The sequence below is a fragment of the Quercus lobata genome, chromosome 3 (assembly GCF_001633185.2).
Source record: "Quercus lobata isolate SW786 chromosome 3, ValleyOak3.0 Primary Assembly, whole genome shotgun sequence".
Classification (NCBI taxonomy): domain Eukaryota; kingdom Viridiplantae; phylum Streptophyta; class Magnoliopsida; order Fagales; family Fagaceae; genus Quercus; species Quercus lobata.
This window is the reverse complement of record NC_044906.1, coordinates 6118645-6131635: the sequence shown is the minus strand read 5'-3', so window position 1 is coordinate 6131635 and position 12991 is coordinate 6118645. Positions and strand designations below refer to the sequence as shown.

Genomic DNA, 12991 nt, shown 5'->3' with positions numbered 1-12991 from the left:
CTTTTTGCTTACGAATTTCTGATGGATCAACATTGTAAAAAACTGGTCGCACCAACTGATCATTTTTCTTACACTCAAGAATCTTGACAAGTTCATCCAAGCACCGAGTAGAGAATGCATAGTTTTCAGAGAATACGATTATTGAAATCATTGAACCCTCAATAGTTTTGAAAAGTTCAGTAGAAATTTGTTCTTCCATTAGGAGATTATTATTGATGAAAGTGTGAATGCCCTGCTGACACAAAGCGTTATACAAGTGACTCGTGAAATCTAGACGAGTATCTTCACCTTTGAAACTTAAGAAGACATCAAAGTTCTTGGATTGGTGAGTGAAAGCGGAAGATGAGGCTCGTCTGCTGGTTACAAGCGCCATTGGGATCTCTATGAGTAGAAGGACGAGAAAAAAAATCTGAAAGGAGAAAGGAAGATGTGAAAGGGGTTGCCAATATATGACTGAGAAAAGTAACCGACAAATTAGGAAGGTGAATTCAAGCAAGTGGAGATTTTGAAGAAGGGCTTGCTTTTGGTGTGGCATTGACATACTCTTCGAAATTTCAAGTGCCACATATTGATGCTTTATAGTTTTTAAGACCCTTTATTAAAAACAATTCAACTTAACGAATGCTATTCCTTAACAAAAGCCCTTCTTTCTTTCTTTATTTTATTATTATTATTATTATTTTTTTTTTTTTGAGAATAAATGGTAGATCAAAGTAATAGCAATAGATTTAGATATCCATAATCCTACGAAGTTCAAAGAAAGGTTTTCACGTTTTTAACTTCTCTAGAAAAGTACCAATCTTTTTTTTTTTTGGGAGAAAAGAAAAATAACAATTTTTAATCTTTAGAGAGGTCCACACATTTTTAACTTTTCTTGAAAAGTAGCTATTATTATTTTTCTTTTAAAGAAAAGAAAAGAAAAGAAACTATATATTTTTAGTCTTCCAAGTTTCACCACTCCTTCAGTAATCAAAAGTTATTCTTTTTCCTACAAAATCCTCACTTTTCCATTTCCTTGAGATTCCTCACTCACTCAGATATATTTTTCCCTGAGGTTGCCCAAAATCAATTCTGCTATACACGCCACAACAAAGAGGAAAAAGGAAAAGGGAATGTGTGAAATGTTCATCGATTTATTGTACATTAATACGCCGGCTAGAAAGCAAATAATTAATTAAACATTGATCTTTTATTGTTGTGCATAAAGTTTTATGCTTTCTAACATTGACACGAATATAAGTCCACCTTTATGGTTGAAAGATAAAAGCGTACAAGACGTGGCATCAGAGGAGACTTTGATTTGATGCAGTCTTGATTTTACATTGCTGTATCATTGAATTTTTTTGTGTGAAACCGAGAATAACTCTTTGAACTTTCTTATTTTTATTTTTTTGATGTAAAATATTCTTTAACTTTATTACAAGTTACAACCATACCGGTCCTTACGGTGTAACATTTCACATTACAAAATCTACTCCTCAGTCCTCACGCGTAAACTGGGCCCTTATGAAAAATTTGTCCTTATAGTGAATTCATTTTCCGAGAACAGTAAACAATACAGCTTCTCAGTACTTGGTCAATCGAACACTTTCCTTATATTATTTTTTATAAAAATTTGGTGCCTTTCGAATTCGAATTATTTTAAATCAATATGCCAAAAAAAAAAAAATTACAATTAAACTTTGATTTTCTTTTTTTATTGTATAAAATTTTACAATAAATCTAAAGTTATAACATATTCGACAATTATTTAGATAACAAGTTATTAAAATATAATAAAGTAGTAGGCCAATTTTCCTACCAACTCAACAGTTATTTGTTGTGAAATTTTTTGCCTATGTAGTCGTAGTAGCAATTAATGGCATTACTCATGATTTTATGCTTCTTAACATGGACATAAATAATTCCATTACTGTCATATATGTTGAAAGATATAAGCTGGCGTCTGCGTGCTACGCATGTTTACCATAGTGTGGCGTTCTCAGTACTCTTTAGTAATAACCAAAGGAAAAAGGAACAAGAAAACTCTTTATCCTAGCAACATTACTATAATGAGAAAAAATGGCACCTTCATTTTCCAAACAAAATAGTTTTTCGACTCTCCACTTTTCTATTCTTTCAACCAAACACACATTAAGAAAAATTAAATATTTTCTTTCCCCTTACTTTTCCATTCCCCAACCAAATAGACCTACGTTTCCATGCCTCTTTCATTTAGTCACCTTCTTTTTAGACTAATGTGTGAACCCATTTCCATGCATGCCCGAAAATTAATACTTTGTCTTTGACCAGTGGTTAGGGTCTCGTGTGGGGTTAGGCCATTTTTGTCCGACGAACTTGAGGATCCGTCAAAGGATATTTTGAATTCCATCATTTTTTTTTGAGGAATGAATTCCATCAATTTTTTTTTTTATCTCATCAAAGGGTATAGATTTATGTGTCTATTTGCGTTAATATACTTATGTTTATGTGTTTATATAGTACCCTCAATATATATATATATATGTGTGTATATATATATATATATATGTTGTTGCGTGTTTATATTGATAAAAATATAAACACACTACATATTGATGGAATAAATGTTTGTATGTTTATGTTTCATAATATATTTTTACGTGCATATTTACGTATTTATCATTTCTTTGTGTGCAAACACGGATATTAACACACACACACCAGTATATGAGTTGTACGTCTGAATGTGTTCTCCAAGCATTGATCGATATCTCTCGTCCGGAATGCGTGTCCCGTAATAACTATCCTCCTCGTCCTTACTATTTTCACCCTGCCTCCTTTTCTTCAACAAACCCAATTCTCTTTCACGCATAACCCCGTTACCGTGTTTCACATTCTGTTTGTGTAACTAGCAATAAACCACAATGCAGGCAAACATACATACATAAGTGCACACCCCACTAAACCAATAGTCCATACATACATAAAGTGCATAATTTGCACACTAAAATTGCAATCACAAGCAATGGTTCCAACTATGACCAAATCCAAATTCTCTCCCAAGTAGGAGCTTTCTCTCACACATACCGTGTGGATTCTTCCTCCACCTTTGTGTGGTCTTCTCCACCATCTGTGGGTGGGTTTCTCCACCACTGGGTGAGCCTTCTCTACCCATTCTCTTCGTGATCACTTTACTATTTTTCTGAAAATCCCTAAATCTAAATCCCAAAAATCTCAGCTACATATCAACCATCAACCATCCCATATCTCTCACAATTGTCACTCATTTTGTCTGCTGGTTTTAGTGCCTCAATCATTGGATTCAGCAGGAAGTGGGTCGGCATCTGATTAAATAAATCCCGGTCATTTTGGAGCTTTTCTCTCTCGCCGAATGAGCAAAGTTCTTCTGGAGAGTGGGTCTTCTTGGTCTGGGTGGGTTTTGATCTATTGTTGATCGATACTCGATGGCTTTTCTGCCTGAAGCAACTGTTGCAAGGATCATTTGTAGGGCAATTCACCGACATTTAAGGGTAATTCTGATTTGTATTTCTTTATTGCTTCTAGGCTCTGAATTTTGGGATTATCTCTTTGTTTGGTTTTGTTTGGATGTTTTGTTTGTTTCAATGGGCATTTTTACTCCTGGTTGGATTCGCTTTGTATAGACTAAGATATGAAAAATACAGAATGGCCACACCACTGAAAACAATGAATTCCCTTTGTTGGAATTGTCGGGGAATTGGGAACCCCTGGAAAGTCTATACGCTCCGCGATTATGTGCGGCGCTGGAATCCCAACTTAGTTTTCCTCTCGGAAACTAAATCAAAATGCAGACGTATGGAAAAAATAAAATTCAAACTTGGTTTTACAAATGGATTATGTGTATCGAGTAGGGGCCGAAGTGGAGGGCTTGCTCTTCTTTGGTCCAGTGACACAAAGCTGGAGATTAAGAGCTATTCTAACCATCACATTGACGCGATAATTACAGAGGTAGACACTGGTCTTGTTTGGAGATTCCCCGGGTTTTATGGATACCCGGAGACCCACCTTAGGGAAGAATCCTGGAAACTCCTCTCCTATCTACATAGTCAATTTAATTTACCTTGGTTTTGTTGTGGTGATTTTAATGAAATCCTTTCAATGACTGAAAAAGCTGGTGGAGTTCAACGTTCCTAAAATCAAATGGATGGCTTTCGTAGAATTGTAAATCACTGTGGTTTTAAGGACCTAGGATTCTGTGGCCCAGATTATACTTGGTGCAACATGAAGGAAGGGAGTAATAGGATTTCGCTTTGCCTTGACAGAGCTTTTGCTACTAATGAATGGCTCGGGCATTTCAAGGACCCTAGTATTCACCATTTGGCTGATTCCACATCCGACCACTGCATTCTTGCCATCACTGACTCTCCTCCTCCATCCCGTAGAAGTAAACGTCATTTCCATTTCGAAGCTATGTGGGTCAAAAGGGAGGATTGTCATGATGTGATTGAGGCTGCATGGCACTCCGGTACTTTCTCTGCCACTCCTAAAGGGGTAGCTTCAAATCTCCAAAAATGTGCAAGTGCGTTGGCAAGCTGGAATCAGAATGTAGTAGGCAATATTCCAAAGAAAATAGCCGAGAAAAGGAAAGCTCTTAACTCCATTACAACTGTTGATCAGCAAGGCAGCAGAGGAGCTGAAATTAATCAGCTTTGAAAGGAAATAAATGACCTTTTGGACAGTGAGGAGACCATTTGGCGACAATGTAGCAAAGTCCATTGGTATAAGGAAGGTGACAGAAATACAAAATTTTTTCACGCTCGTGCTTCGGAGAGGAGGAAGAAGAATTCCATTTTGGGGCTTTGGAATGAGGATGGTGTTTGGTGTGAAAGTAAGGAAAGTATCACAGCCACTGCTATAGATTATTCTGAGAAAATCTACACTACATCTTCTCCCACCGGAATCAATGAAGTCACTAATGCAATCCCTAGGCGTATCACAGATGAAATGAACTCTAAGCTCACCAAAACCTTCACAAGTGAGGAAGTCTTGAAGGCACTCCAGCAACTCCACCCCACCAAAGCACTTGGGCCTGACGGTATGTCCGCGATCTTCTTTCATAATTACTGGGACATTATTGGACCTAGCATTATAAACATGGTTTTAAATGTGCTGAATTCAAATCTGCCCATGACTGAAATAAACAAAACCAACATCTCCCTCATACCAAAAACCAACCAGCCAGCCAGAATGACAGAATTCCGTCCCATTAGTCTCTGTAACACCACCTATAAAATCATTGCAAAGGTCCTTGCAAATAGGTTTAAAGACATTCTACCAAACATCATATCTGAAAACCAAAGTGCATTTACCCCTAATCGCTTGATCACGGATAATGTTCTTATTGCCTTCGAGTTCATGCATTATCTAAACCATAAAAAAGAAGGAAAAGAAAATTACATGTCTATTAAATTGGACATGAGCAAAGCTTTTGATAGGGTAGAATGGAGCTTTATTAAAGGTGTGATGGAGAAATTGGGTTTTGTGGAAAAATGGATTGATATTATTATGAATTGTGTCTCTTTTGTTTCTTATTCAGTGCTTATAAATGGGAAAGCTTGTGGGAACATTCCTCCCTCAAGGGGCATTAGACAGGGGGATCCTCTCTCCCCTTGCCTCTTCCTCCTTTGCGCCGAGGGCTTTTCAGCTCTTATTCATGAAGTTGCCATGAATCAGCAAATTAATGGATTTTCCATTTGTAGAGGCTGCCCTTTAATTACTCACCTTTTCTTCGCCGATGATAGCCTCTTGTTTTGTAAAGCAAAGGAGCAAGAATGTCATACACTTGTCAGTATCCTTAACAGATATGAAGAGGCTTCGGGGCAGAAAATTAACACTGACAAATCCTCAGTTTTCTTTAGCCCGACCACTCCACAAGAATTAAGGGATGGCATCCTAAACATCCTTGGCCCAATGCAAGATTCCAGACATAACAAGTATTTGGGGTTGCCTTCCATCATTGGGAAATCCAAAGCTCAGGTGTTTGCTGAAGTTAAAGACAGAGTGGCAAAAAAGCTTGCCGGTTGGAAGGGTAAACTCCTTTCAATTGGTGGGAGGGAGATCCTAATTAAAGCGGCGGCTCAAGTAGTGCCTACATACACTATGGGTTGCTTCCAACTTCCCAAGACTCTTTGCCAAGACTTGGAAAGTATGATGAGGAGCTTTTGGTGGGGGCAAAAGGACAAAGAGAACAAGATTGCGTGGGTTAGTTGGAGGAAGATGTGTCGATCTAAACTTCATAGAGGTATGGGCTTCAGAAACATTCAAGCCTTTAACCTTGCCATGCTAGCTAAGCAAGGTTGGAGAATTCTCACAAACCCCGACTCCCTAGTGGCTCGAGTTTTCAAAGCAAAATACTTTCCTTTTGATGATGTCCTCAATTCCAAAAAAGGGAGTAACCCCTCATATGCTTGGCGAAGCATCCACAATAGTCTTGAGGTTATTAAAAAGGGCACAAGATGGAGGGTAGGCAATGGCCGGCGAATCCATATTTGGGATGATAGATGGTTGCCAACACCATCAACCCACAAGGTGATCTCCTCCCAAGCTGGCTATGGAGACTTTCCTTGGGTGTCTTCCCTCATAGACATTGACACTAGATGGTGGAAGATTGATGTAATTAATGCTACTTTTCTGCCCCATGAAGCCAGCACCATCCTTAAAATCCCACTAAACTATAATTTGCCCGAAGATTGTCTTATCTGGATAGGCAACAAAAGGGGTGAGTTTACAGTTAAAAATGCATATCATATAGCTTCAGGTATTGTGGATTCAATGGAGGAAGGTGAAAGCACCTCAAGCAGCTCATGGACCCTTTTATGGAAGTGGATTTGGCAGCAAAAAGTCCCTTCGAAGATCAAAATTTTTGCTTGGAGGACTTGTATCAACGATCTTCCAACTATGAAAAATCTAAACCACAGAGGTGTTCATTGCTCTAGCTTCTGCCCTCTATGTGACAAAGCCATTGAGACCACAGCCCATGCACTTCTTCATTACGATCATGCAAAAATGACTTAGGCATTTTGGTATAATTGTCCTGTGGACCTCTCTTCCTCTTATTGTGACTTGGTGGATATTGCCTTAGATTTTATTGCAAAAGGCTCCCCGAATGATTTAGAGCTCTTCTTTGCCATTGCCTGGTCTATTTGGTGGAATCGCAATCAAGCAATCATGAGGACTCGGGTTCCCCTCCAATTCATGCTTGGGAAATGGCAGGTGGAGTCTTGGCCGAATTCAAGGCAGCTTGCTCCTGTCCGAGATTATCTCAGTCCATTCCTCAGTCCAAGTGGAAAGCTCCACCTACGGGCTTCATTAAAATTAACACTGATGCAGCAGCTTTTGAAGATGGGAGGAAATCGTGCATTGGTGTAGTCATTCGCGATAATATGGGTGAAGTTCTAGCAGCATCAAACAAGGTTCTACCCGCGACATACTCTGCTGAGATCTCAGAAGCTCTGGCCATGCAAGATGGTGTGCTTCTTGTAGCGGAAATGGAAGTCTCCCACGCTATTTTTGAGTCCGACGCCTTATCCATTATTCTAGCAATTAACGATGGAATCCATGGTGGTGAGCTTGGGCACATAATCAGAGACATCAAAGAAGTGGCTGCTTTGTTTTCCTGGTGTTCTTTTAAACATCTGAAAAGGGAAGGCTACAGAGTTGCCCATGAGCTTGCAAAGGTAGCTGGGAATTCTGGTGTTTCACAGGTTTGGAAAATGTCTTTTCCAAGTTTTCTTAAGCATCTTCTTATTGAGGATCTCTATTTGTAAAGTTCAAGTTTTTTCTCTCTTTTGTAATTCATTTTCAGTTGAATGAAATTCTCTTATTTCCCATAAAAAAAAATATATATATATATATATATATATATTACAATCACAAGCATCAATCAAACAGGTCATTGCGATTTCAAAGTAAAAAAATAATAGTAATAAAATTAAAGTTAAGAACAAAAAAGCCTACCTTGGCTACCTCTGCTCTCATCCTGACTACTATTCCCATAATAATCAAAATCATCATCCTGTTGTGGAAGTTGAAAGTTCACCAAAGACTACAGCACAACCCAACACACAAATTCAAAAAAAAAAAAAAAAAAAAAAAAAACAAAACAAAAAAAAACAAAAACTTTAAGCTTAATATTACCAAACCCAAGATTCCAAAAACAGTGAAACATCAAGAAACCCCCAAAATTCTCCACTGAACAACACCAAATTAAATCTCAAACTTCAAAAGGAGGCAGTAATATCCGTGTTTGCACACAAAGAAATGATATTTACACAGATATCAAGACCACTTCTCCATTGTAACTACCAAACTAACTAACCAACTGAATCTCCTTTGTCTCTGCTTTTGTTGTTGGTTTCGTGGCAATCTACGCCGCACCCGTTTCGTTGAACCCTGTGACTTTTGTGAGGGACGTGTTGTTTTACTTGGTGGCGGCATTGTTCTTGTTCTATGTGTATCTCAGTGCCGAGATTTTTCTGTGGCAGGCTGTTGGGTTTGTTGGGTTTTATGTGTTTTTTGTTGGGATTGTGTTTTGGATGGATTTTGGATTGGGTGGAGGGAGGAGGAAGGTTGGGGCTGAGGTGGGTTTGGTTGGGGAAGGTGAGGTGGAGAAGGGTTTGGTTGAACAAGACTGCGAGATCGGAGAGGTTTCGAGGAATTTGGAGGAAGTGAAGCCGAGGTTCGGGTTCTGTCGAGCTCTTGGAATGGTACGTTTGAGATGAGACTTTGTGATTTTGTTGGAATGCTTTTAAAGTTTATGTTTGTTTTTGGTGTACTATGTGTGTACTGGTTTATTTGCCATGAGAATGAGCTTAATTTAGTAATCATGTGTCAATTGGAAAGTGGCTTTGGGGAATTAGATCGGATTTTATATTCTATATAGCTACATCATGACAAAGTTGATGCCAGTTGTGTTTTATATTATTATTCATGTTATAGGCATTTCTTGTATCCATAAGAAAAGACTTGAACTTGAATTGGATTTTTGTTTTTGTTTTTGTTTTTTGGTTGTTAATCTTATAATTTGTTTACTTATGCCGCTGTTTAGCACGTTGCTTCCATAGTTCCATTAGGAAACCTCTTCAGGGTAGTCGTTTCATTTTTCTCCTCTTTTTAGCAGCTTGAGTGCAATAAGCAATTTATTTGTGTGTATGTAATCTTGCAATACTATTAAAATAGAGAAAGAACCGTTTAACAGCTTGTTCACTTGATATACAAATGATTGAAAATGATTTGAATCTTTTAGTCTCTCACTCGCAACGATTACACGTGTGTATACATACATATATAATTACATATGCATAAATAACAAATTACAATGATATATGTATCAGGATTGATTATCTGAACCAAATTCTACACCATTATATCAGAACATATAGGAGAGCATTTGTAATTCTCTTGAGCCAAAGTATGAATCATACTGTAGAATTTTGGGTGTTCTATATATAAGGGTCATATAGAAAATGCAGTGTTGTTTTACTTATGGATTGACATAACATATGGTTAAGGTATCTGGTGTGTAATATAAATTGTAAAAGCTAGTTTTATAGATGGGGTAAAGAAGAATAAGTGTTTTATAGCTAGGATTTTTTGCTTGATGTTAGAATATTAGGCAGGCTCTGAGGAAAGAATACAGCTGTAAGGAGTTTTTTAGAAAGGTGTATGCTGATGTCCTAGATATACCAAACTTGATTGGGTAGATGGAAGGGGTGTTAATACTTAAAATTATTGATACTAGTAATATTACAGGTGGGTAGCTGTCTCATAAACTGGATCATGGAGCAATATTAATCTGCATTGATGTTGATCCAATGGAAACTATTGATTACTATTGTATTTTTTGTGTACTGTCTGTTGGAAGTGTAGAATGACATTCTGTTAAATGTTGATAATTATCAATAAGCTAAATACATTAATGACTCTTGGATTTTTGTGTAATGTGTATGTCAATAATGATCAACGAAGCTAAATGCCTATTTAAGAGAGCTGATAGAGTAAGGTGTACTAGTTGAATAAAATTGAAGAAATGGTTTCTATGTGCTTGTTCAACATATTGGTCTTGAAATGTCATTGGGGTCTTCTGATCAGTAACCTAGCTTACCTTTTCTTTGGTACTAATTTAGTTGCATGCCTGCTTTTGATATATGTGTACATGAACTTGTGATGATGTATAGACTAGATCAATGAGATGAAGGTCAACAAAGAAACACCAGCAGTCTACCGAAAATGCCACCCTAAAATACCTGAATGAAAGAAGCAAAAAAGTGATAAAAGAAAATACTAGCAATTTGGAACTAGAAAAGTAGAACTGTAGGCATTATTATTACTTCTCTTCAACTCTCCTTGAATTGGGAGATACCATGAAAGTGTATGCTCAATTTCAAATTGTTTTATTTTACAGGAATCAATTGGAAGTAGATTTCTTCAATTTGTATTTACTTATTTTTTTATTTAAATTGTATATGCAGATCTCAAAAGCATGGGAACTTCCTGTCATGTTTCTATTAAAGCTCACTATTCCTCAAACCACACCTTCAGAATGGAGCAGGTTCTATGCATCAGCCAATATTGTTCTTTGCCCCCTAGCTCTTTTATATGCTTGCAATTCATTAATGCCATTTGATCATCCAATTGTTTTTCTCCTTCCACAAACCCATTTCCCTCTCTGGTTTATAATACTATTTGCTAGCTTCTCGCTTGCAGTGCTTCACTTTATAATAGAAAAAGAGCCCCCAAAAACTGAGCAGATACCTGTGCTGCTCATAGCATTTGTCATGAGTGTGTTCTGGATATCCACTATTGCTGGGGAATTGCTGAACTGCCTTGAAGCACTTGGATCACTTCTTGAATTGCCAACAGCACTTCTTGGGCTCACAGTACTTGCATGGGGAAATTCAGTGGGGGATCTAGTTGCCGATGTGGCAGTTGCCAAAGCTGGTCAGCCTGCAATGGCCATGGCTGGCTGCTTTGCTAGGCCAATGTTTAACATGCTTGTTGGGCTTGGAACAGCTTTGGTGATACAAACTGCCGATGTTTATCCAAATGCTTTTGAGCTCCATTTTCATTTGGGAATTGTGTCTGCATTTGTCTTCCTGTTACTGAGCTTGATGGGGTCTCTACTGGTGATTATTTGGTACAGATTCTGGGTGCCTAGGTTTTGGGGGTTTTGTCTTGTTGGTTTGTATATTCTTTTTATGGCCGTTAGCTTAATAATTGTCAAGTTTTCTGGGTGAATTGTCTGAGATATGACCGATAGAGTATGTTGATAAATGCCAACTAATGTGAGAGGATGCAGCTGCTACCTCTTGGGTATCTGCTTGGTAAACTAGGATTGCAGCTAAAGAGGAAGAATGGAAGGATTGAGTAGGCTGCAAATTGAAGTTAGGTAGAGGTTATAGGTCGGATTAATTTTTTTAATTAATTTTTTTTTTCCACTGCATAGATTAGATGATTCTTTTTGCATTGACTACCTAATTTTTTTATGATTTATATCAGAATTATCCTTGTCCACTTGTAATATGAAAATATCTATGTATTAACTCGTTTGTCACATATATACCATTATTAATTGCAGTCACTTGCCTGTACCTTCATGCTCATCTGAACATGCCTTGGTTGGCTTTTCAAACTAGTCATTATTAGAAGTTTCCCTACTGTGTTTATATTTACCATTTTTTTAAAAAAATCCTTTGTTTTTCTTTATCCTCTAAACTATGGACAACGGCAGCCATTAGCATCAACAAATGGTCCAAAAGTTTTCCTTGTACCAAAGAATGTTTATTTGGAGTGTGTTTTGGCCCCAACTTATTTGTTTTTTGCCTCTGTTTTTTTTTTTGGCCAAATAATCTAACTTTTAGATATTATTTTGAAATGAATTCGCTTTTAGGTTTTTTCTTTTATTACACATTTAATATGGTAAAAGTTATCAAAAACTATATCATTTTATAAACACTATGCAAATATGCTGTTTCCAAATGCACTCCTAAAATAAACCTGATAATTTTCTTAAATTTCGTAGCAACCTTCTTTTATGTCTTACAATAATATAGTGAAGGAATTTTAAAGAACTTCGACAAATTTCAAACTCTTTGATAGGTACCAAAAAGTTGTGATAAATCCAACTGCTAGAGGTACTCAAAATTATACATCAGATAATTAATTAATATATATATTTTTATAAATAATAATTATAAATATAATGAATTAACCTGCTTTCAAATGAGTAAGTAATCATTACTAATCAGTATTTGTGGCCAAATAGTTGCTGTGTGTGTGTTTTATATATATATATATATATATATATAAAAGTTTCTTTTTAGAGATAGTTTTAACTAATGAAATCTGCTCCTGATAATTGTTTTTTATTATCAAACCAAGACATTAATTAGTTTTGATGTAGGCGGATATCGAACACCAGATCTCTTATTTGACTATAGTAGACTTTACGAGTTAAGTTAATTGGAGCTTACACAAATATTTAAATGCTGACTAGGTCGTTTTTTCAAAAGATTTGTGCCCTCGCAATGAAATTTCCAAGTTAAGAGGTTATTGACACTCTACCCTCTAAAATAAAACAAGCTTGACCATTGTTATACATCTTACAAATCTCCACACACTTGTGAAGATGATTTTTTACAATATGTAACTCATTTATGAATCTATATAATATCTAAAAGTTGAAGTGTAACATTTATTGTTGCTACGCTCTTATTGAGCCATATTAGTATAGCATTTTGGTCCATTTGGTTCACCTTAGTCCATTTCAGTCTAGTTCAGTCTAATTTGGTCCACTTCAATCAATTTGGCTATGATATGTTACTCTTCAATCCATGATACTCCTTTTTTTTTTTTTTTTTTTGATATCCAATCCATGATACTCCTTAAATGTACAAAAACATGATAGAAATAGCATAAAAAAATAAAATAGATAAATATAACAGGAAAGCAACTAAGCCATGCTGTTCTATTTTATAAAATGATTGAAAAAATT

General features: G+C 36.5%; 1 protein-coding gene across 1 annotated transcript; it reads left to right on the top strand.

The window, feature by feature from the left end:
* The first annotated feature begins 7205 nt into the window (after nt 1–7205).
* LOC115980191 (cation/calcium exchanger 5-like) lies at nt 7206–11235 on the top strand. Its single transcript, XM_031102470.1, has 3 exons — nt 7206–7703; nt 8331–8705; nt 10470–11235. Exons 1-3 carry the CDS (start codon nt 7206–7208, stop codon nt 11232–11234), a joined length of 1638 nt encoding a protein of 545 aa, XP_030958330.1. The 3' UTR covers nt 11235.
* Nucleotides 11236–12991: the final 1756 nt, after the last annotated feature.